At 44.7% G+C, this 22,103-nt stretch overlaps 1 protein-coding gene across 1 annotated transcript in view; it reads right to left on the bottom strand.

Annotated features, from left to right (window-relative positions):
• Window positions 1–22,103, bottom strand: part of LOC144122909 (uncharacterized) — a 107,135-nt gene that overhangs the window by 11,719 nt on the left and 73,313 nt on the right. Inside the window, exons 3-5 of the mRNA XM_077655875.1 lie at window positions 17,584–17,743; window positions 10,156–10,290; window positions 8,199–8,308 (exon numbers count right to left, since the gene is read on the bottom strand). Coding sequence (XP_077512001.1) covers window positions 8,199–8,308; window positions 10,156–10,290; window positions 17,584–17,743 — 405 coding nt within the window. The remainder of the gene's footprint in view (window positions 1–8,198; window positions 8,309–10,155; window positions 10,291–17,583; window positions 17,744–22,103) is intronic.

Genomic DNA, 22,103 nt, shown 5'->3' on the forward strand with positions numbered 1-22,103 from the left:
AACAAACGAGAAACATTAGGAAGGTTTGTGTCACAGCTGAACTTAGAACAAGAATTTATTATAAAAATTACCTTTACAATCTCTTTGTCAAAACTAATGATGTGAATAAATATTAAGATTTTAAAGTCTACAAAATAGCCTGAACAAGGACTTAGAAATAGCACGTCGTGAACATTTTGCGAATCTTCTGGAATTTAAACCAGGATCCACAGATGCCACATAGAAGAGATGAGCTTCACTATTGAATTATAAGGCATCACCGAATGTGATTCAGAAACTGAACATATACGGCACCGAACTGGAAAACCACTTGCAGATACCTTTAACAAATATCTCGTCAGTCTTAAGGTGCAAGGTACCGTTCATAAAAATCTCGAAAACCTTCGATCGAATAGAGAAACAATTCTTCTGCTCCCAACAAGCGAGGCTGAAGTGTTTACAGTTATAATAAGCCTAAACAACAGTAATGCCAGAGATGTCGATGGTTTTAGAACTAAACCTCTTAAATATTTTGCTGATCGCCTTGTCTCAGTTATAACATATATCTTAAACCTTGGTCTTTGTCAAGGTGTCTTTTCCCACAAAATGCAGCTTGCATGGGTAAGTGTTGTTCATAAAATGGCAACAGGAATGACATGAACAATTATCGGCCTATCTCTATCTTACCTAAAGCTTTCGAGAAAGTGATATTGATGCGCTTTAGCAAATTTGAAGAAAAACATACAATAATAACTAACTCTCAGTATGGCTTTCGGCGAGGTCTAAGTACAGAATTTGCTCTTCTGACACTAAAAGAACATATTTCAATGCATTTCGAGCAAGGTAATTTTATACTTGGAATTTTTCTAGACTTTTCCAAAGCGTGCAACCTCATAAATCATGAAATAGTAAATATAAAATGTCAGCGGTATGGTTTTCGTGGCAAAGCCACACGTTTAATACCATCTTACTTAGAACATCGAAAACAAATAGTTAAAATAGCCGGCTCGGTCTCTGAGCAACTAGAGGCGCGTAGTGGCAACTACAGGTGAGTATCTTGGGTCCAGTCTTGTTCAGCATGTACATAAAAGATATTACAAGCATTTCCCCCACAGCAAAATTTATTATATATACCGGCGACACGAGCATGTTTTTCCCAGGAAAAAATATTGAAGGATTATTTGACTCCGCACAATCTACACTGCTTGCGTTAGAGGAATGGGCTCAGAAAAACTGGCTAACGGGCAATGTGTCCAAAACTAAATACATTTTGTTCAGGTCTAAGGGGAAAAACATAACAGTGAACAGAAATATAGCCTTATACTGGGATTATCACTGGGATTATCCTGGGATTACCATATCAACCATCAACTTCGCCGTTTCCGTTACCCAAAAATCAATTTAAAGAAAACTAAATGCGCAGTACCTGTCTCATATATCGTTGGACACCTGAACCGCGCCGTAAGGGAAGAGAAAATGGACGCAGCGATAGAAGAAAGGACGAGAGAGGTGCTGTTGTGGAGTGCTCCGGAATAATTCCGACCACCTGGGAATCTTTAAAGTGCACTGACATCGCACAGCACACGGACGCCTTTATATATATATATATATATATATATATATATATATATATATATATATATATATATATATATATATATATATATATATATATATATATATATATATATATATATATATATATATATATATATATATATATATATATATATATATATATATACATATATATATATATATATATATATATATATATATATATATATACATATATATATATATATATATATATATATATATATATATATATATATATATATATATATATATATATATATATATATATATATATAGCGTTTCGCCTCGCTCCGGCTGAGGAGTAGACGAGCCCCCGAACCACTCTGCAACCGCGGCGGGTATTTATGTCATTCTGAAAGAATAAATGGAATTCCAAAAGAGAATGCGGTAGAAGAAAAGCGATTTTATGCCACGCAGGCAGCATCTGGGTAGGTTCGTGTTTAGTGTGTAGAGCGATTGTTTCGCAAAGGCGGTGGTTCCGGTTTCGATTCCCGGACATGTGACGACATGTCACCCTCCTTTGACTGCAAAGAAAACGTGGTATACCAGATACCCTTCAAGTGCGGTGCCGCCTATGTTGGGCAAACAGGCAGATGCCTGAATAAGAAGTTAATGCAGCACGAATGCGCCAGAAAAAATGACCCTCTTTGCCATGCTGCCGCTCATTGCGCTAGTTGCAAGTACAAGCGCGACAAAGATAAAGAACATAAGAGAAAGCCAGAAAGAGATGGCCCGGCTCCTGGGACAAAGCTTCGCTGCAAAAAATGCAAATGCAAACTGCTGTACAAGAAGACAGCGGTGCTGTTCTACTATAAGAACAAGGTGACCCGAGGAATCATGGAAACATATAACACTCATAATCTGGCAGAAAAGTGCATCAGCAATCCTTCTGTGACATTAAGTGACAAGTAAATTCAATATCTGCACATGCATATGACTTTGGTTGTTCACCCCCTTTTGTCGTTTTTCTATTTTTATTGTTTACGTTCACTATATATTACCACTTTTCATTCTTCAAAAAACTCAGTTGCTAGTCAGCGGTTGTCTTGCCTTTGTCCCGCCTTTGTTGCGCTGTTCACCCGCCATGAATGCTTACCAACTCGCCCAAATTTCAGCCTCTCTGATATCACTCCATTTAGCAATGTCCTGTGGCAGCATCGGCCATCTTATACCTACAAACTTCTTGATCTCGTCTGTACATCAATCCGCAGCACCCTGCTATGCTTGCCTTTTCTTGGAATCCAGTACGCTACCTTTAAAGGCCATCAGTTATCTTGCCTTTGCATCACATTCCGTCTCGTTTCCTTGATTTCACACTACGATGTCATTAACCCGCATTTGTTCCCTCACCCACTCTGCCATCTTTCCGTCTCATAACCTTATACATGTCATTTTCCTTTCCAAAGCTCGCTGCGTTGTCCTCAATTTAATTTGAACCATTTCTGTTAACCTCCACATTTCTGCCCAACAGGCGAGTTAAGATACAGGTGTTATATGTACTCTTCTATTGAAGGTTTGGTTTATTGGGGTTTAACGTCCCAACGCGACTCAGGCTATGAGGGGCGCCGTAGTCAAGGGCTCCGGAAATTTCGACGACGTAGGGTTCTTTAACGTGCACTGACATCGCACAGCCCACAGACTTCTAGAATTTCGCCTTCATAGAAATTCCGCCGCCGCGGCCGGGATCAAACCAAACTAAACTTTTCTTTTGAAGGACATTGGTAAACTGCCATTCATGAACTGAGAGAACCTGCGAACCACCTCAATCTTGTTCTTCTAGCCATTTCACTCTCGTGACAAAGAACTGCAATGGCTGCCTGGCTGAAATACACGGATTTTCTCACCACTTCCAGCGCCTCGCTACCAATTGTAAACTGCTAATCTCTTCCGTGACTGATGAAAATTACTTTGGTTTTCTGCGTATTAACCTTTAGACGCACTCGTCTGCTCTGTATGTCCAATTCATTGATCATGCTCTGCAATTCAGCGCCTGAGTGTCTTGAGTCAGTAGCTTTCGGCCAATTTTCTGTTTCTAGCTTTTCAACGTGACACTTTTTGTACATATGTGTTGCGTTGCGTTTTCAATAATAAGATATTTTAAACCTCAACAAGATTTTCTGCGAAAATATTCGCATGCAGGGTGTGTTTCTGACGTCCTTGAAGGCAGACGAACACTTTCACAGCGTAGCTCTTAAGCCCGTTCATGGGTTTTACGATGATGCTAGCGAAGTTGCGACCGTAAGAGATTGATGAGAAAAATGAACGAAGAGGGTAAGGCAGAGAGGTGAATGACGGCGATAGAAGATGCAAAGGGGCTGCAAGAATTGGGCAACAAGAAATGAGGGCGTCTGAACGTAATACATACGCAGAGTAGAGCGAAGGGCCATTGTTGGTGCACCTTCGGCGCCCTCTGAAACCAGGGCATATATTCAGAAGAACGTGTTATCTCCACCAAGGCAAGAACTCAGTATTGCCGCCGTAAAAAAAAAAAAACAGGCCAACCAGAGGCACGACTGGCAGAAACGCGGAGGCTAACAAAAAGGGTTAATATTAACTTAAGGACAACGTAGCGAGCCATGAAAAGAAAAATGATAGGCGTAGCGTTAAGAGACCGGAAGCAGGCAGAGGGGTGTGAAAAAAACTCGTATTTATACCATCCTAGTCGAAATCAGCAGGAAGAAATGAGCTTGGGCAGGGTCCGTAATGCGAACGCAAGATTACCGCTGGTCTTTAAGGGTACCGGAGCGGACTCCAAGGAAAGGCAAGCGTAGCAGGGGGCGGCAGAAGGTTAGGTGGGCAGATGAGATTAAGAAGGTGGCGGGCATACGGTGGGCGCAGCTGGCAAAGGACAGGAGCAATAGGAGAGACATGGGAGAGACCTTTGCCCTGGAGTCGGTGCTGTATGGCTGATGTTGATGCTGATGACAGCGATGTTGCTCATATACCCATGCATTGTGGTGCACCTGCGGAATGACCGCGCCGATATAAGACAGAGAGCATGACGACTAGCACTGACTGTGATTTAACGGAAGATCAGTTGTATACTCATTGACGACACGTATAGTGACGAAAACAAATGGCGAACCCTAAAGAGCGCTTCGACGCGAATAAAAAGATGCCCGACCGCGTTAACTTCAAACACATGACTGCGCGCGGAGTTTTTGAATTAATGCATGTCATTGCTTATACAGCGCAGCTGTTAATACCCATTTTCTATAAGCTGGACGGCAGTCCACGTTGAAGCCTCGAAAATAATGGATGGGAACGCGATGAAGGAATGATGAAGCGGAAAGAGGAGTGGCTATGGCTGGGTACTTGTCACCCTAATTTAGGTTCGCAGGTGCCAATTAAGTTAAGCCCGTCCCTCTTGTGTGCGTCGACCTTGACATCGGTCATGAAAAGCAACAAGCGCACCTTTGGACGCGCAATATCGCCACTTGAGAACACTATGCATTCGTGTTACCGAAGATCGCCATCGTTGCCAATATTTTTCCTGAGTTTTCAGGTGAAAAAAAAATAAGATCGCTCTTCCGAGCCACTTACGATTATCTGTTAGGCCTATATATCCCTACGAATGAATGTACTTGAACTTCAGGGGACGTCAGGGTCAAATTCACAAACCCTCCGTCACTCGTGCAACGTTGTTTTTGTCACCTTGTTAGTTGGAAGTGCTCGACATTCTATTCAACGGTCGTGAAGGGAGCAGTTTTTGCAATGATGTTAAAAATGTCCTCCATGCCACTCGCGATACACTTTGCCAGACTACAATACTTCAAGAAATCGATTATTTTTAATCGTCATTGGGCTCTCTTCCGGTTATCAATGTTCAGTGCCAGCAGGTGACTGCACGAAAACCTTGTCGCATTATTCTAGCTTGCCTTTGTCTTCCACGGTCATTCGGAGAGTGTAGTCTTCTTTGTCGGCCTCCTGCGCCCCAGTACGTTTATTGCTTCCTCATGTGCGTACACCGCTTATTAAAATTTTAGCAAAAACCTTAATTGCTTTGCCACCTTTCGCATGCAACCTCGAATAGGTGTGTGCAGTCCTATTTTGAACGCGTGAATCGCATAGTTCACCAGTAAAGCTCAGGCAATGCGTCCAGGGTACAAAAAAGGAAGGCTTTCGCTAAAGTCCTGTTCAACAATATCATGACAACGAGTTTAGTAGACACGGGTTTAATAGACGATATGTTTAATGACTATCATGTTTAGTTACGAAGAGTGTGGCCTGAGAAGAGGGGACGTGGTGGAAAGCGTATTTCGCGTTTTTCGAGAATGGGCTATGGGTTTGAAATTCACTAGTGAGGTTCCACTCGAGAGTTGCTTGCAGTACCTTGATCTCAGCATCAGCTTTAGTGACCGTTCAGTCTGTTGGACATATTTCCCTCGCTCTAAAGAGCCAATGAAACGCTATCATTCAGCCCACTCGAGAACAGTCAACAGAGGGATAGCTTCCAATTGCTTAAGAGCTGCCGTTCAGAAATCTTGTGAACTCGGAATGAACTTGAGTGTTCAACAATGAATTCTGCGCCTGGGCAGCGTTGGCTTCCCAGACAGCTCTTTCACGTCCGTTGCGGAGAGCCTTGTTAAAGAGGTCAGGTATGGACGGAAGACAGCAGGGATCAGAAGTGATGGTCCCTAGGGACGCCCAGCGTCAGTGTCCTACATGCACAACCAGTCCCATTACCTCATTAAGGTAGCGGGAAACTGCGGCCTTCGTGTCGCTTCTTCGGAGCCGCTAAAAATGTCGAGGATGTGCGACATGATCGACAACACTGACGAAGTTAAAGCGTGCGGGATCAAGCGCCCCACGCGGTTTGTGAACTGCAACATTCGAGTGGTCTATCTTATCCCACTGTCTTGCGACAAGTGGCATAGTATTGTGAAGACGGGCCATTGCCTTAACGAAAGGTTGCAGAAGTACCAGTCGCAGCTCTGATAGTTGGTGGCCATTTGGCGGCCCATTGAAGCAATTTCAAAACGAAGAAAAAGGAAAAAAATGAAAGAAGATTGCACCATTCTTTTTCACAGCACTCGAATGTGAGGCGTTTCAGCAAGAAGATATTTGCGGCATTTTGCATTGAAAAAGATGGAGCCAAGTGCTTGAGCACCCCGTCATTAGCCGTCACGAGAAAAAGATGTGCTCACCTACAATAACCACGCGCTTCAACATTTAGACTTTTTCTTTCCCGCTGCATATTGGCGATTGCGTTCTATCGTGTATAAGAAGGAAAAAGCCGAGTTTCTTGAACATGTGCTGATGCGCATTTTGTGTATTCTACCTAAGCGTCCAGTAAACTTCAGTTCATGTCTGGCGCGTGTCCCGTCGGTATGTTTGCGTCGTACCTTCTATTTTTTAGCGCCAGTTACCATGTTTCATCCAGTTAGCCAGGTAGGCCCTGCCTTTCAACCACCGAAGAGTGCTTTAATTTTTGTTTGCAGCAAATGTTCATTCTGTGGCTCTCATAGCTATGCTGACGTCTGTCCGGCAGCAAAATACACAATTATTGCTAAAGAATTGATTTAATTATGAAACAATGGATTTCCTGCACTAAGAAAACTGCGTTTAAAATTGGGCTGCCGCTCCACTAAAACCTCGTGACGTCGATGCCGGAGAGATCACTTTCTCGGAGTGAAAGACTTTGCGGCATTCGTCAGGGATCTGCGCCGAAAATAAGTTCCTTACGGACCGCAGTTTCTTGCGGAAGCGGACGTACCTGTACCTGTACCTTTTCGAAACTTCCTACTTTATAAAAGTGATGTTTTCAGTGAAAGCGACGTCGGTGTCCTGAGCACGCGGTAACCTATCAGGACCAATATACTCGAATCTTCCAGTGTCCCCTTAAAAATACGCATTCCTGCTTGAATGGTTGTCTTCCCGTTTCTTGCGCTGTTTTCACAGCGATAGCTGATAAGGGAACGTTTGCCGGCTCGGCGTCGTTGGAGTAACACCAAGGAACGCGGGTTGGTGAGCGTGCAGTGACCTCACGCATGGCGTCCCTGCAGTCTTCCCTGACCACTCTCCACTCGGAGTGGTTCGAACCCAGTGACGTAATTACTGACAGCATAGTGATCTATCATGCGCACTCTGTAAAGAAGAAGGCCAGATAGACGTTGGTTTGTTTATCGTCTATAACGCCCCCAAGCTACTCATGCTACGAGGAACGCCGTAGAGGAGGGCTCTGGATAAATTTGACTACAAAGGGTTCTTTAACGTGCACTGACACCGCACAGTGCACGGGCCTCTAGCATTACTCCTTCATCGAAATGCGACAACCGCGGCCGGGATCAAGCCTAAGTCCTTCGGGTCAGCAGCCGAACAACGTAACCACTCAGCCACCACGGTTGTTGAAAGCCATTAAGGAAGAATAAACATTATTTTATTCACTATGCCGCACTGAGCTCTCGCTGAATCTCGCGTTGCACAGTGTTATTCGTCTTTCGAGTTCGTTTTTGTTTTTATATTAGAGGGCCGCCCATGGGTGCGTCGTTCGGTGGATATGTGTTTCAATCGATTGCTTTCTTTTCTGGTCACGTCTAGGATCAGAGCCCAAAACACCACCGCTCAGGATGGTGTAGCCAAGAGTGCCAGCCTGAATGCTAGCCCAGTTTTTCACGTACCCTCTGCAGCTGGGTCCGCAGGCGAGCCATGCAGTAGCAGATGGTGGTGAGTGAAGCGACAATGACGGTGATGCCGCTCACGATGAGGACCAGCGCCGTCATGGGCATTACTGTTAGGGGCAGAATAAAAAACAGGAGCGTTCGAGGCACCGACTCGGGCCAGCACGGTGCCTATAGGCTTCTAACAAAAGCTTGCGATTGGGCTACTCAGAATATGATCACTCATACCCTTCAAAAAATGCACACTGAGTTTCAGTTGACCGAATATTCAGTCCTTATAGAATGAATAACAATTCAATAAAAACAAAACTTTAATGAGCTCGTTCGTTAAGAAGTCGAACGTTCTCTAGTCATATGAGCCAGCAGTAAGGCAACTGCTTAAAAGTCAATTGAGTCTTATTTCGAAGTGAGTCAACAGGAAGCCAGTTCCGTACAAGTCAATTCACTTTCAGTTAACCTCGTTCGCTAATTATTTTCTTACAGTCTAATACTTTCATGCTTACTGAAACGATGATTAGTAGTGCTAGAACTAGAAGCTTTCAGCGGCATTTATGAAACATTTACTTGAATAGTTTAAATATTGGTGCAAAGGGGAGAAAAATTGTTCAAGGCAAGTAGAAATCCACATCAAGCATCGATTTCAAGAACTGATTTGTACTTTTTTTTCTCTGCTCGTCTATAAGGACTTACTTCAACTAACGTAAGTTTGCAGTTCAACCTCTTGCTCTGTGCCACCGACATATTGAGTCAATGGCGCTGTAATCCTCTTCAAAATATGCGCTTATTAAAAACTCATTGCTAATACTAGATGTATACACCATTCGCATGGAACATATAGGCATGAGCACGAAGGATTGGTGCAGGTGAATGTTTGGGTGTAGCATGTTTGTTCGGTGTGGTTACTTGCTGTGTGCAGAATGCTGGCAGGAAGGTATTTGATGTAAAATTCGGCGGTTATGGTTGTAAAATGTTGTAAAACGGTTATAACACGCAATTTCCAGTCGACAGCGTGCATCAAGTAAGCTGAACAAAGGCTCAATTTCCACTCTGTATTGTGTTTAAATTTTGAATGTTGTGGCCAATACGTTATGTAATGTTATGTAAAAAGTAATATAAAATAATCTGAAATGTAAAATATCCAAGAGAAGTTCCATAAAAAATATCAGTGGCGAGTTAATTTGTTATCTTCGTTATCGAGTTAATTCGGTCTGCTCTATCGAGCAGAGCACATTTTCACAGCTGAGGGCTCGATTCAAGGGCAGCAGTGAAAGAAAATAAGGTTTTTGTATAAAGACGTCACAAGACCGAGTGATACACGAAGAAACCCCGAATATGGAATGTGTCGAGGACAAGAAAATCACGCAACAAAATATAACTAGAGATGTAAGAACAAAAAAATACAAAGAAACTAAAATAAAACCGGGACAAATGAGCTTTGAATTCATTAACGGGCATAGAAACGAACACGGAGGGACAAAACGAATTAGCCCAGAGATTCATCTCTTTTGTCTGTGTTGATTTTTATTCTAATTTTTTTATGTCCCTTATGTTAAACATTCGGCGATTCTTCGTGTATCGCTGTCTCGTGTGGCACTCATGTCTTCTTCCGAATGGCGCTCAAAGGGGCAGCTTTCTCGGAAAAATCCGCACTCTTTGTTCTGCGCTCTACGAACCTTCTTCCGTGATTTTGGAGGAAAAATGAGTGTGCTAACGGTTTCCTGGCTGCTTGGGAACGCCATCAGCACATTCCTTTCGGAACGCCGCAACCTCGACGCGACGCAGTAAAGGCCCGTAAAAGTAGACACACTGATTCTTCATTAGCACCAAGCCATGACCATCGGCCGCGATGACGCTTCTCAACAATCTTTCTAAACTATCCCTTTGGGTGTCCGATGAATGCCACGTGACACTCTCCGTGGCTGGCATTATTACTTTTTAACAGAAGAGGCCACTCAACTGCACATTGAGCTGACGAAGAACTGCTCGTCGCTGTTGTCGCCGCAGTTGTCCGTCTGGTCGCAGGAGAATCCCTCCCAGATGCAGCGTGAGTTGGCGCAAGTGAACGAGCCGCCCTTGCAGTCATCCTGCGTCGCTGCAGGTGCCCCTTGATGAGCATTGCCCAGCGAGGGGCATTGGCTCGGAGCTCACAGGTGCCGCCGACCAACGGCTCTGGGTCAGCAGCGCCCGACTGAAGACGGCACAGCTGCTTGTCTGGGTAGCTGGCTAAGACTCATTCCATATACCTTGGTCTTAGATATGACACGGAAAAACTGAGCATGGAGACGCACACTGCCGGGAATTACAGCTCAACTGCATTCAGAAAGCGATGACAGGTGCCAGGTGTGACAGAAAAAAATGACCAAGGTTTTACATTAGGCGGAATGTTCTGGACAATTGAAACAGTGCTGTTGAGATTGGCAGGGACTAGTCTGCAGTACGTTTTGCGTTCTGCAATTGATTAGATAGCGTTTTAAATATTGTCTCAAGAAGTTGTCTTAAAAATGGCTGACTGAAATGATTGCACCCAGGTACCACTTCCGCCGCTTTATTGACCGGCCTTAAAGGCAAGCCCGCGAAATACAAAAAAGCTACTACGTGATGCAGGATTCCTCGGTGCGCGCACTCTAGCCCATGCAGTGCATACGCCAATCCCCGTCGAAATCAGCGCTCCGGAGAAGGGCGGATCTTGTTCCTTGAACGGTTGAGTAGCACAGTTATTGTAACGTGGTAACTTTCGCATCATCTTTAAGACCAGAAAATGAAAGCTACGTAAATGGCACCTCAGTGCGAACATATCGGCTGGCAGTTTTTCAAGGTAATCTATAACTATCTTAAAAACACTTTATTAATTATGACGGCGAAATGGGCGAGTAGGAATTACACCAGTGAGAAAAACACGAACTAGAATAGGAGACGACAACCACGGCGCGGTCTAGTGACTCAATTTTTCTTTATTAAATGGCACTAGCACGTTTAAAATCTCGAGATATGCGCATGCGGGAAGGGAAGCGTAAGCCAAACAAACACAACTGTAAAGGTGTTGGCCGACCATGCCAAACAAAATATGCAGTATTTTATAGCATTAGTCAATTCCCAATCAATTTTTTCCTGGCAATAAATTTCAAAACGCTAGCTCATTAGTCTTTAGAGTACGTTTTCAGAAGAAAACAATACTTTTGACTAGGCCATGCGACTCTCAACAGCATCCAGTTGGTTCAGCTTGCCTTGCAGACTCTATTTTTTAAAAATCGGTTACTTTATCTCGGAGACCCGGTAAAAGCAGAAGAAAGAAGACGCGATACAACTGAATGTCACTAGTCCGAGGACACGTGCAAGAAGTAGCACAGTTTGTGAGTTATTTCTCACGTTCGCTTCAGTTTCATTTCCAACTGCTTAGTTTAGTTTCACACTGTGCGGCTAGCGCTTCATAAAACGCAGTGATAAACAGCTAACAACTAAAAAGTTATTGTGCTTTTGTTGGCGCGAATTCTTTGACGGCTGCCTTCAACTTGGATCACATCTGCTTTCTTCTGCTTATGCAGGGCGTCAAAATATAGGCTTTACGAATGCCTTAAAGGTAGGCGCTCAGAGGAACCTGAAATCCATCTCTGATCATAAGTTATATGGCCCGAGGGACAAAAATTGGGATGAAAATTGTCTTCGGTGGACGCTTAATTGTTTTAACTGTATTAAATAATTTTTTTGCCACTGCGGCTAACGTGAACGTGAATGTTTATATTGGAAACAGAGGCGGTTGCATTTCTAAATTAGTTTATTTGGCAGAATTCTTCTAGAGCACTCGTGTTACGAGATATTCGCCTCAAAGTTTCCAATGAATATGCGCATTGCAAGGCAGTGGCACTCGGCGCGAAATTGTTCCCTAGTGTGACGCAGTTGTTGCCTCAGGTGTTCCTTCCATTTCGGGTGGCGAAAGGAAAACACCAATTTTACCGGTCGCTCAAAGCGGTAGGAGAGCGAAACGCCTTGCCAAGCAGGGATACGTTTAACGCTGAATGTCAGCGCCTTGCATGCGCAACTCCAGAAATCTCGGTGAAAATTTTGAAGCGAATAGCTCGAAACATATAGGCGTTAGGAGAATTCTATTAAACAGAACTGTATAAGAATACGACTGCCTCTAAGTCTGCAGACAAGCCCGCTTTCTGCAGTCACTGAGATGTTAATTAATCGATTTTTGTTAATTAGCTGCCTGATGATAACAATTATCTCACTCTGCCCCCCCCCCCCTCTGGCTCGGTAACTTGCGTGCGAAGGCGGATGTCAGGTACCTCATTGTGGAGAATTTTATTAAATGTGTAAAGCATAACTTTGTCACCCTTTATAAGGCATTCCTCTCGGAAGAAGTTTTCGCTGTAAGTGAGAACTGTCTACTTTCATTTCCATCGCATCTCTGTCCATGCACCTGTGCGCTGTAATAGTAAAGCATGCTAAGCCAACTAGGTCAGCAGAATACGGCACTGAGTCTAAGAGCAGGCTTCTTCCAACGCTGCGACATGCAACGTTGAAGAGCTATCATTTTGGCAGCAGCGGCAGCGACGGAAGGACGTGTGCTAATCTGCTGAATTTCTGCAACTTTGCAGTGTCCAAGGAACGCCGCTGTATTTTGCAAGCTCGTCTTCTGCAAACAACTGCTGCAAATCAAGCTGAGGCGGGCTACAAACGCATACGCAAGCCTTCTGATAGCTGGGTACAGCTGCACTTGGATTCACCGCCCCCAAGCCCGACGCCTTCTGACTGAACTTTCCTCTGGTGGTGTGCCGAGTGTCTCGCATCATTTTGGCAGCAGCGGCAGCGACGGAAAGACGTGTGCTAATCTGCTGAATTTCTGCAACTTTGCAGGTTGGTCAAAACTTTCTTGCTTTTATTAGCCTTGACCGCGCAGCTGTCGCTGCCTCGCTGCTGCCACTGGTCTCTGTAGTGTTGTGAAGTTCTTGATCCGTTTCATGTAAACATGCCCCCAGATAATGAAAAAGAATGTTTGGCTTGCCATGGCGCTCTGCCTAGCAATGGTTTCTTGAGTTGTACCGAATGTGAGAACGACTATCATGTAGGGAAATGCTCCGGTGTAACTGCAGCTTTCTTCAAAACGAAGGAAGAATCGCTTCAGACAACATGGAAATGTCCAACATGCTCAACCGCAAGGCTGAGAGGAGCTAACGGCTGAAAATTGAGTACCGACTCTGACATTCTAGTAGCTCTCGCCAGCATCAGTGCATCAGGCCTTAGGCCCACTGTCTGAAAAGGTTGATGGAATTGAATCCTCTATTAATATGATGTCTTCAAAGTATGATGAAGTCCTTGAGGCACTGAAACGGCAAGTTGAGGATATAAAGAAATTGAATAAGCGGGTTGACATGCTCGAGGAAAAAGACCACAGTGAAGAGGTGGCAAAGCTCCGCGAGGATTTAAATGAGCTAGAGTGGAGAAATAGGCGCCTCAACCTCGAAATTCATGGTCTTCCCGAGAAAGATGATGAAAACCTGCTCAATACTGTCAATGAAATTGCCCAGCAGATAAAGGTACCTGAGCTTACCGCAGAATCAATCGGGGCACTGCACCGGCTGCCCGCCAAACAAGGTAAAGCACCTGGAATAATTGTTCGTTTCCTCCGACAGAAAGACCGAGACTATTGGCTTTCACAGAGTAAGGCAGTGGAAAACACAAAAGATTCTGTGTTCATCACAGAAAATCTGACAAAGGGGAACAGAGAACTGTTGTTCAAGACGAAACAATGGGCCAAAGTCTACAACTATAAGTTTGCCTGGCATCACAACGGCAAGATTTTGCTTCGCAATGCAGAAGGTCTTTCCGCACAGGTCATACGGAGCGTAGACGATCTCTCAGAGCTTGAGTAATTCTTTTCCTCCATTCATAAAGAGTATTTAGAGGACCCTTATGCGTCATGTTTGAGCAATGTTTTAAACCAAATGACTTGTGTTCGCTTATCAAAGGAAGACCTGCATCAACCCTTACCTTCTTGCACCTGAATATGCAATCAGCCCGAAATAAGAGTGATGAATTTTGTGCATTTCTAGAACAATTTGACTTTGATTTCTCAGTCATCATGATGACTGAAACGTGGTACAGTGACACCAGTGATGTGATGCATCTCAGTGGTTACAACCCATTAGTTATGAACCGTGAATGTAAGCGCGGCGGTGGTGTTTGTCTATATCTTAAATGTGGAAATGGCTATGAAATTATGAGTGACTTATCACTGTCTACTGATCATTATGAAGCTATTTGTGTAAAGAGTGGTAATTTTGTGTTCTCTGTCATGTATAGGCCACCCGAAGGTGACCTAAACAAGTTCTTTAGTTATTTAAATTTGGTGTTTTCCTCTGTAAATCAGTGTAACTACACAATGGTTCTTGGTGGTGACTTTAACATCGACATTCTCTCTTGCACCGTGAAACAAAAAGAATTTTTAATGATCCTTGAGTCGCATTCATTTTACAACGTTGTAGGAACCCCTACACGCGTTACTGCAAATAGTGCAACGGCAATTGACTTATTACTAATATTCTTGATAATAATATACTTAGTGGTACTATAACAGCAGCAATTAGTGATCATTTACCTATATTTCTGGTTGCCGATCAGAAACTTATACCCGCAAAAAATTGCATGCAAAGTTTTATCATTCAGGATGTTACAGAAAATACACTTCAGCTGTTTCGAAACGAAATGGCTATCACACGCTGGCATGACTTGCTATGTTACTCTTCGCCCAATGACTCATATGACCATTTTATTTCACTGTTTTCTTCCATATACAAGAAGCATTTTCCATATAAAGTAGTAAAGAAACCCAAACGTGCACGAAATCCCTGGATGACTAATAAATTACTAAAAATGATAAAAGTTAAAACAAGGATGTATCACAATTTTCTCGAGAATCGTGACCCTGAATTTCTAGAAGATTTTAGAAAATACCGGAACTTGTTAAATAAGTGTTTGAATCGTGCGAAACGCGACTATTATGCACATCTATTTGACGGAATTACGGATTCTAGACAAGCATGGAAGAAACCGAGTTCAATTCTACCTTCCAGGAATCAGACAAGAACTTTGGAATTAAAAATAGATGGCCAACAGTACGAGGGAAAAGCACTAGCAGAAAAATTCAATGATTATTTTCTCTCATTAGTCGAGAGTACTTACAACACCGACGCCCAGCGATATCTATCTGCCCCATTAGAACATTCCGTTTTTTTTAATCCTACTGACGAGTGTGAAGTCCTGAATTTATTCCATGCTTTGAAGAGAAGCAAATGCGAGGATATAGATGGAATAAAAATGCAGCCGGTTAGCTTTGTCATTGACCTTATTGCCCCATACCTAACCCATATTTACAACCTAGTTTTGTATACCGGTGTATTTCCAGAAAAACTTAAGACTGCTAAAGTGACAGTAGTGTACAAAAGTGGAGAAAAAGATAACTTAGGGAATTATAGGCCAATATCAATATTACTAATATTTTCAAAACCACTCGAGAAAATCATCTTTATAAGACTCACTGGTTTCTTTGATGCTAACTCTGTTATTACATCATCGCAATATGGCTTCCGGACAGGTAGATCTACTGAGACAGCTCTACTTCACCAAAAAGAATTAATTTTAGATAATATTGAAAGGAAGCTACTAATACTAGGACTATTTGTGGATTTCTCCAAGGCTTTTGACAGAATCAATCATAATATCCTACTAGACAAACTGTCTTGCTATGGTGTTCGTGGTATTTCTTTTAATTTGATTCAAAGTTACTCGACAAATCGACATCAAGCAATATGTATAGGAAATGAAATGTCCTCATTACAAAAAAATAAGCATGGCGTACCTCAGGGGAGTATTCTCGGCATACTGTTTTTCAATGCTTACATCAATGACCTTGTATCTCTAGATAGCACCATAAATTATGTTATATACGCCGACGACACCAGTACATTTTTTACAGGAAGCAATGCAAATGACCTTGTCAAATCCGCCAACCTATTCTTGGACAAACTATGTAAATGGTCAAGCGCTAATAACCTAAAAATAAACTGTTCCAAAACAAAAGCAGTTCTCTTTCAAGCTAAACAAACAAATGTTCGCATTAATCCACTGAAGTTCGATAATACTGAAATAGAATTTTCTTCATCAGCAAAATCCCTGGGTGTCGTTTTTGATGAAAACATGCTATGGGATTTTCACGCCGAAAACATACAAACTAAACTGTGCAAAGCATTAGGTATAATGAGAAAAGTACATTTTTTACCCGTCCCCCAAAAACTAATGCTTTATAACACGCTTTTTGCACCTCATCTATTATATTGTCATCGTGTTTGGGGTACTGGCACCAAGAAATCACTAAATAGATTGGTTACATTACAAACAAATGCAGTTAGAGCCATTTCAAACTCTCCATATAATGCCCACACTTCCGACCTATTCCTTAAATACAAGATTACTAAAATTTCCACGCTTTATGAGCGCCAGTTGCTGGCATCTTTGAAATCTGAAATCCATAAAAATATAACAACATTACGAGCCGTTGCAAACTTGCAGATTAACATATCATCTCGCTCCACCCGCCACCATGAACATTGGCACGTTCCGCGATCACGTACTAACTACGGTCTCCAGATGCTTCGAAACAGGCTGTCTAGTACACTTAACAAATATAAGCTAACGGAAGAGCAGCTGCGGGTTCTAACCAAGAAAAAATTATTCGATATTATTAACTAACCTGTACTGTTAGATTTGAATGTATTTTTTAACTTATGCACTCATTCACTGTTTTTGCACTTATCTTGTTCGTATATTTTTTTTCCATTTGTTCCTTGTTATTCTTCCCATCATATATATTTTATGTCCTTCTAAACTGTCGTGCTTGCCGCAATGTGGTTCGGGGAGACGGGGCCAGTCAAGCTGCCCTTGACGCAGCTTTTATCCCGTCACCCTCGCCACACATCGTACATGCCCTGTACTTGTTGTGGGAAATAAACTGAAACTGAAACTGAAGATAAAAACGTTACTGAAAAATAAGTTCGATTCTCTGCGATTCTAAAAATATTGTATACAGCCCAGAATGATTTCCGAATTTCTCTTTCGTCTAAACGCGGCCGCCACGAACAGTGTGGGATGCAACAAGCTCGTGCTCAGCAGCCGAATGCTACTGAAACGAGGATATATTTGGCTGTCCAGGATAGCATTTTACGAAATTCGGCCGCTGTAACGACCATTGCCACAGCTCTGCAAGTTTACGCAGCCGCACACTCTGGCGACCAGCACGGAGCGGCCTTTTTCTTTCTTTGGGGGGCAACGTCGTTTGCGGCTGCGCAAAAGACAGCTCGGGAAGGAGGCGAGGGCGGCACGCACTCACTTTTGTTGTATCCGGTGAGGACGAAGGAGACCAGCTCTCCCGGCTCGTAGTACTGCGTCGGGTTGATGTACATCTTTACCACGAAGGGCACCGTAGCCTCGTACGACTTCCGGTCTGTGCCGCACACGGTCAGGTGGTTGCGGCCGCCTTCTGCGGTAAACTGTGGGCCATCGCTCTGCTCAGCGGCCACTGCCGCCGAGGACAGTGGGATATGCTAGACCCTGGTGATACGCTCCACATAACGACGCCGATAATTCCTCGAGTTTCCCGTATGGCTTCCGCGCGGAATATACGGAAACCATACTGATAGTATTCGAGCAACGCTTATAGAAAAGTGTAAATTCATACGAACAGCGTATGACGTCATGTGTCGTCTTTCACAGCAGTAGATGCCCTTAGCTACATCGGAGACATATTAGCGGAGACGTATACCGCTGTACCGGACGCGTTCTGCACACGCGGAGTGACAAGGGTGGGTGCATGCAGGGTCACTGCATGCTCGCAGCAGGCGTCTGGTAAACCAGTGTTACGTTTCCGCTAATACATCTACCGTAAGCTAAAAACGCCCAGTTACCAGGCAGCGGGGTCTGCTTATTCTCACTCGTGTAGTGGACCTCCCCCGGCACACGCCTAAAGACCGCAAGTGCTGGAAAGGTGAAGACACGAGTTCTCCTTGCATTGCACTGGGAGAGCTTAAGAGGAACCTTAAGGGCTCCATTATAGACACGGCTAGGGAAACAAACACCGTTGCGTGGTTGCTTTTGGCAGAGACGGTGCAGGATATTGAAACCATGTGGAAACTACGTTGAAAGAACATTGGACCATTATGGAAAACACTGAAAAAGCCTAGAGATTTGCATGAAATGAAATCGCGACTTTTTAAATCTTTGTTCTCCTGTCTCATAATCCTATTTTTTAACGTCAAAGCGTTAAGGGTCCCGTGTTGCAGAAAGGCCGGCGTCGTTGACCCCGGAGGAAAAATGTACGAAAATTCTCCAGAGAGGCAACCTAGGCAGCAGCTCGACCGCCTAAGTCACGTGTCCTTGTCATATCAAAACCTGCCCACTAGACTATGAGCATACTGCCCACCGTGGCAAGTGGCGCTCAATTTATAGATTTGCCGCGAGAGGTCGCTCGTGAAAAGTTAACTTGTATCTCACAATCTCCAGCGACGACTGTGTTTAAAACAGCCAGCTGCCGGGGCAGTGGCACATCTCTTAACTGCTACCCATCTGTCCCAGTAGTGGTATGAGGATTCTTCGCAGTCAGTGGATCTGCGAAAAAGGAGGTGGGACCTCTAATGCTATGCAATTGTACTCCTAAGGAGAAGGCAAGCGGCGACCAAGCTGTCTACAGCTTTTGTTCATCTTCTTGAGCTCTACATCCACCACCGTCTTCAACCTGCTGTTGCGTCTGCTCGCCACCTTGTTCGAGTCATCAATGCGAGATCATCATACGTTACGGTAGTGAAGCCTCCCACTAACAAAGGGATAAATTTAAGCTACTGCACAAAACTGTACCCTTATATACGCGCATCTAAAAGAAACCACTCGCTTAAAAAGTTAACTTGCCGGTTTTACAACAAAGGCCATTCAACCAGTGCCGAACAACAAGTATCATTCTGGTTCCATCTGCATGGGCGATTGCAACTTATTAACGGGATAGCGATAATGAGCTCTCTTCGCTAAAAAGCCGGCGTCTTTGACCGTGAGCGAAAAATCAACAAAAAATGCTCAGATAAGCAACCTAGGAGGCAGCTGCACCTCCTGGGTCATGTGATCTTACGGCGTCATCACAACCTGCCCACCAGCCCACGCGGTGGCTGAATGGTTATGGCGCTCGGCTGCTGGCCCGAAAAACGCGGGTTCGATCTCGGCCGCAGCGGTCGAATTTCGATGGAGGCGAAATTCTAGAGGCCAGTGTGCTGTGCGATGTCAGTGCACATTAAATAACCCCAGGTGGCCGAAATTTCCGGAGCCCTTCAATACGGCGTCCCTCATAGCCGGAGTCGCTTTGGGACGTTAAACCCCATCAACTAAACTAAACAACCAGCCCACCGGACAGTGAGCAAACTGCCCATCGGCGCAGGCGATATCTAACCAATTATTAGTAGCTCGGGGAGAGCAACCTGTGTCGCACAAGGTCCGACTGTAGCAGCACCTGCCATCACAGGACAGTGGCGCATCGCTTAACCGCTGCACCACTGCGCCAGGAGTGGTATTAGGGCTCTCGGGTATCATCATCATCAGCAGCCTGACTGCACCCACTGCAGGGCAAAGGCCTCTCCCATGTCTCACCAATTAACCCTGTCCTTTGCCGGCTGCGCCCAACCTATGACTGCAAACTTACTAACCTCATCCGTCCACCTAACCTTCTGCCGCCCCCTGGTACACTTGCCTTCTCTTGGAATCTGCTCCGTTACCCTTAAGGACCAGCGGTTATCTTGCCTTCGCATCACATGCCCTGCCCAAGCCCATTTCTTCCTTTTGATTTCGTCTAGAATGTCATTAACCCGCGTTTGTTCCCTCACCTACTCTGCCCACTTCCGGTCAGTTAACGCTACACCTATCATTGTTCTTTCCATGGCACGCTGCATTGTCCTTAACTCAAGCAGAACCCTTATCGTTAGCCTGCACGCTTGTGCTCCGTACCGGCAAGATAGAGCTGTTGTACAATTTTCGCTTGAGGGATATTGGTAAACTGCCATTCATGATCTGAGAGAACCTGCCATATGCGCTCCACCCCATTCTTATCCTTCTAGTTATTCCCCTTTCATGATCCGGATCAGCGGTCACTTGCTGCCCTAAGGGGACGTATTTCTTTGCCACTTCAGCACCTCGCTACCAATTGTGAACTGGTGTTCTCTAGCTAGACGTTGAACATTAGTTGGGTTTTCTGCATGTTAATTTTTAGACCCAGCGTTTTACTCAGCCTAACAAAATGATCATGCTTTCCGGTTCATCTCCTGAGTGACTCAGCAAGGCAATGTCGTCACCGAATTGCAGATTATTTAGGTATTCTCCATTAACTCTTATCCCCAACTTTTCCCAATTCAGGCCTCGTAATACCTCCTGTAAACAGACGGTGAATAGCATGGGCGAGATCATGCCTCCTTGTCTGACGCCTTTCCTCAACAGAAATTAATTGCTGACGTTATGAAGAACTATGGTAGCTGCGCATGTGCTATATATACCTTCTAGTATTTTGACATAAGACTCATCTACACACTGATTCCGCAATGCCAGTATGACTGCTGAGGTTTCCCGAGAGTGGAATGCTTTCTCGTAATCAATGAAGGCTATATATAGGGGTTGGTTATATTGTTACAAGTGGACGAATCATGAACGAAGAAGTGGCGGTGCGCTGAACGACGACGACGTTGACAGTTGGTAGCTGGGCGTTCGGTTCTGAGCCGAGTGCTGGCCATCTCAGAGCAGCCGCCAATATAGACTTACCGCCGTAACATCCCCGTAACATCTTTTGGTGGAGGTCGCGGGTTCGAGCCGACATGCCGACGATCCGACGAGCCGACGAGACGACGGGCCGAACCGGCGAGATGACTACCGACCCGGCCCCTCCGTCTGCGCCTGCCACGCCAACTGTCGTCGTAGCCCACCCTCGCGACCCGGGCACATTCTGCGGTACAGATGGCGTGGACGTCGAAGACTGGCTCTCGCTTTATGAGCGTGTTAGCCAGTACAACAGGTGGGACGCCACGCTGATGCTGGCCAATGTAATATTTTATCTCGCCGGCACCGCACGCGTCTGGTTCGAAACTCACGAAGAAGAGATTGCCACGTGGGATGCCTGCAAGCAAAAGCTCCGCGGCCTGTTTGGGAAACCAGTTGGCCGTCAGCTTGCTGCCAAAAAAGAACTTGCAGCTCGCGTCCAAACGGCCACTGAATCATATATTACATACATTCAAGACGTCTTGGCACTGTGCCGAAAGGTAGATCCCAACATGACCGAAGACGATAAGGTAGGCCACATTCTTAAAGGCATTGCCGACGATGCCTTCCACCTTCTTCTATGCCGGGACTGCTCTACGGTTGACTCCGTTCTGCAGGTGCGTCGACGCTTCGAGCAGGCCAAGCACCGGCGCACTGCACACCGCTTCAACCGCCTGCCTAACACAGCTGCCAGTTCCACGTGCGAGGATCTGCCGACACTAAGGCAGCCTTCCAACCCCGACAACGCGACTCGCATCGTGCGCCGTGAACTGGAGGCGCTGGCTCCTGTTACGCCCAACGCGCCCTTGTCGGACAACACACTGGCCACAATATCCCTTATTCAAGCTGTCGTCCGCCAGGAGGTCGCCAACATGGGCGACGACGACGACGTTGACAGTTGGTAGCTGGGCGCTCGGTTCTGAGCTGAGTGCTGGCCATCTCAGAGCAGCCGCCAATATAGACTTACCGCCGTGACATCCCCGTAACAATATTCTGCGCAGTTCTCTATCAATTTATCGATAGTGTAAATATGATCTATTGTGGAATATCCTTTACTAAAGCCTATGAATG

Source organism: Amblyomma americanum, chromosome 3, assembly GCF_052857255.1.
Source record: "Amblyomma americanum isolate KBUSLIRL-KWMA chromosome 3, ASM5285725v1, whole genome shotgun sequence".
NCBI lineage: Eukaryota > Metazoa > Arthropoda > Arachnida > Ixodida > Ixodidae > Amblyomma > Amblyomma americanum.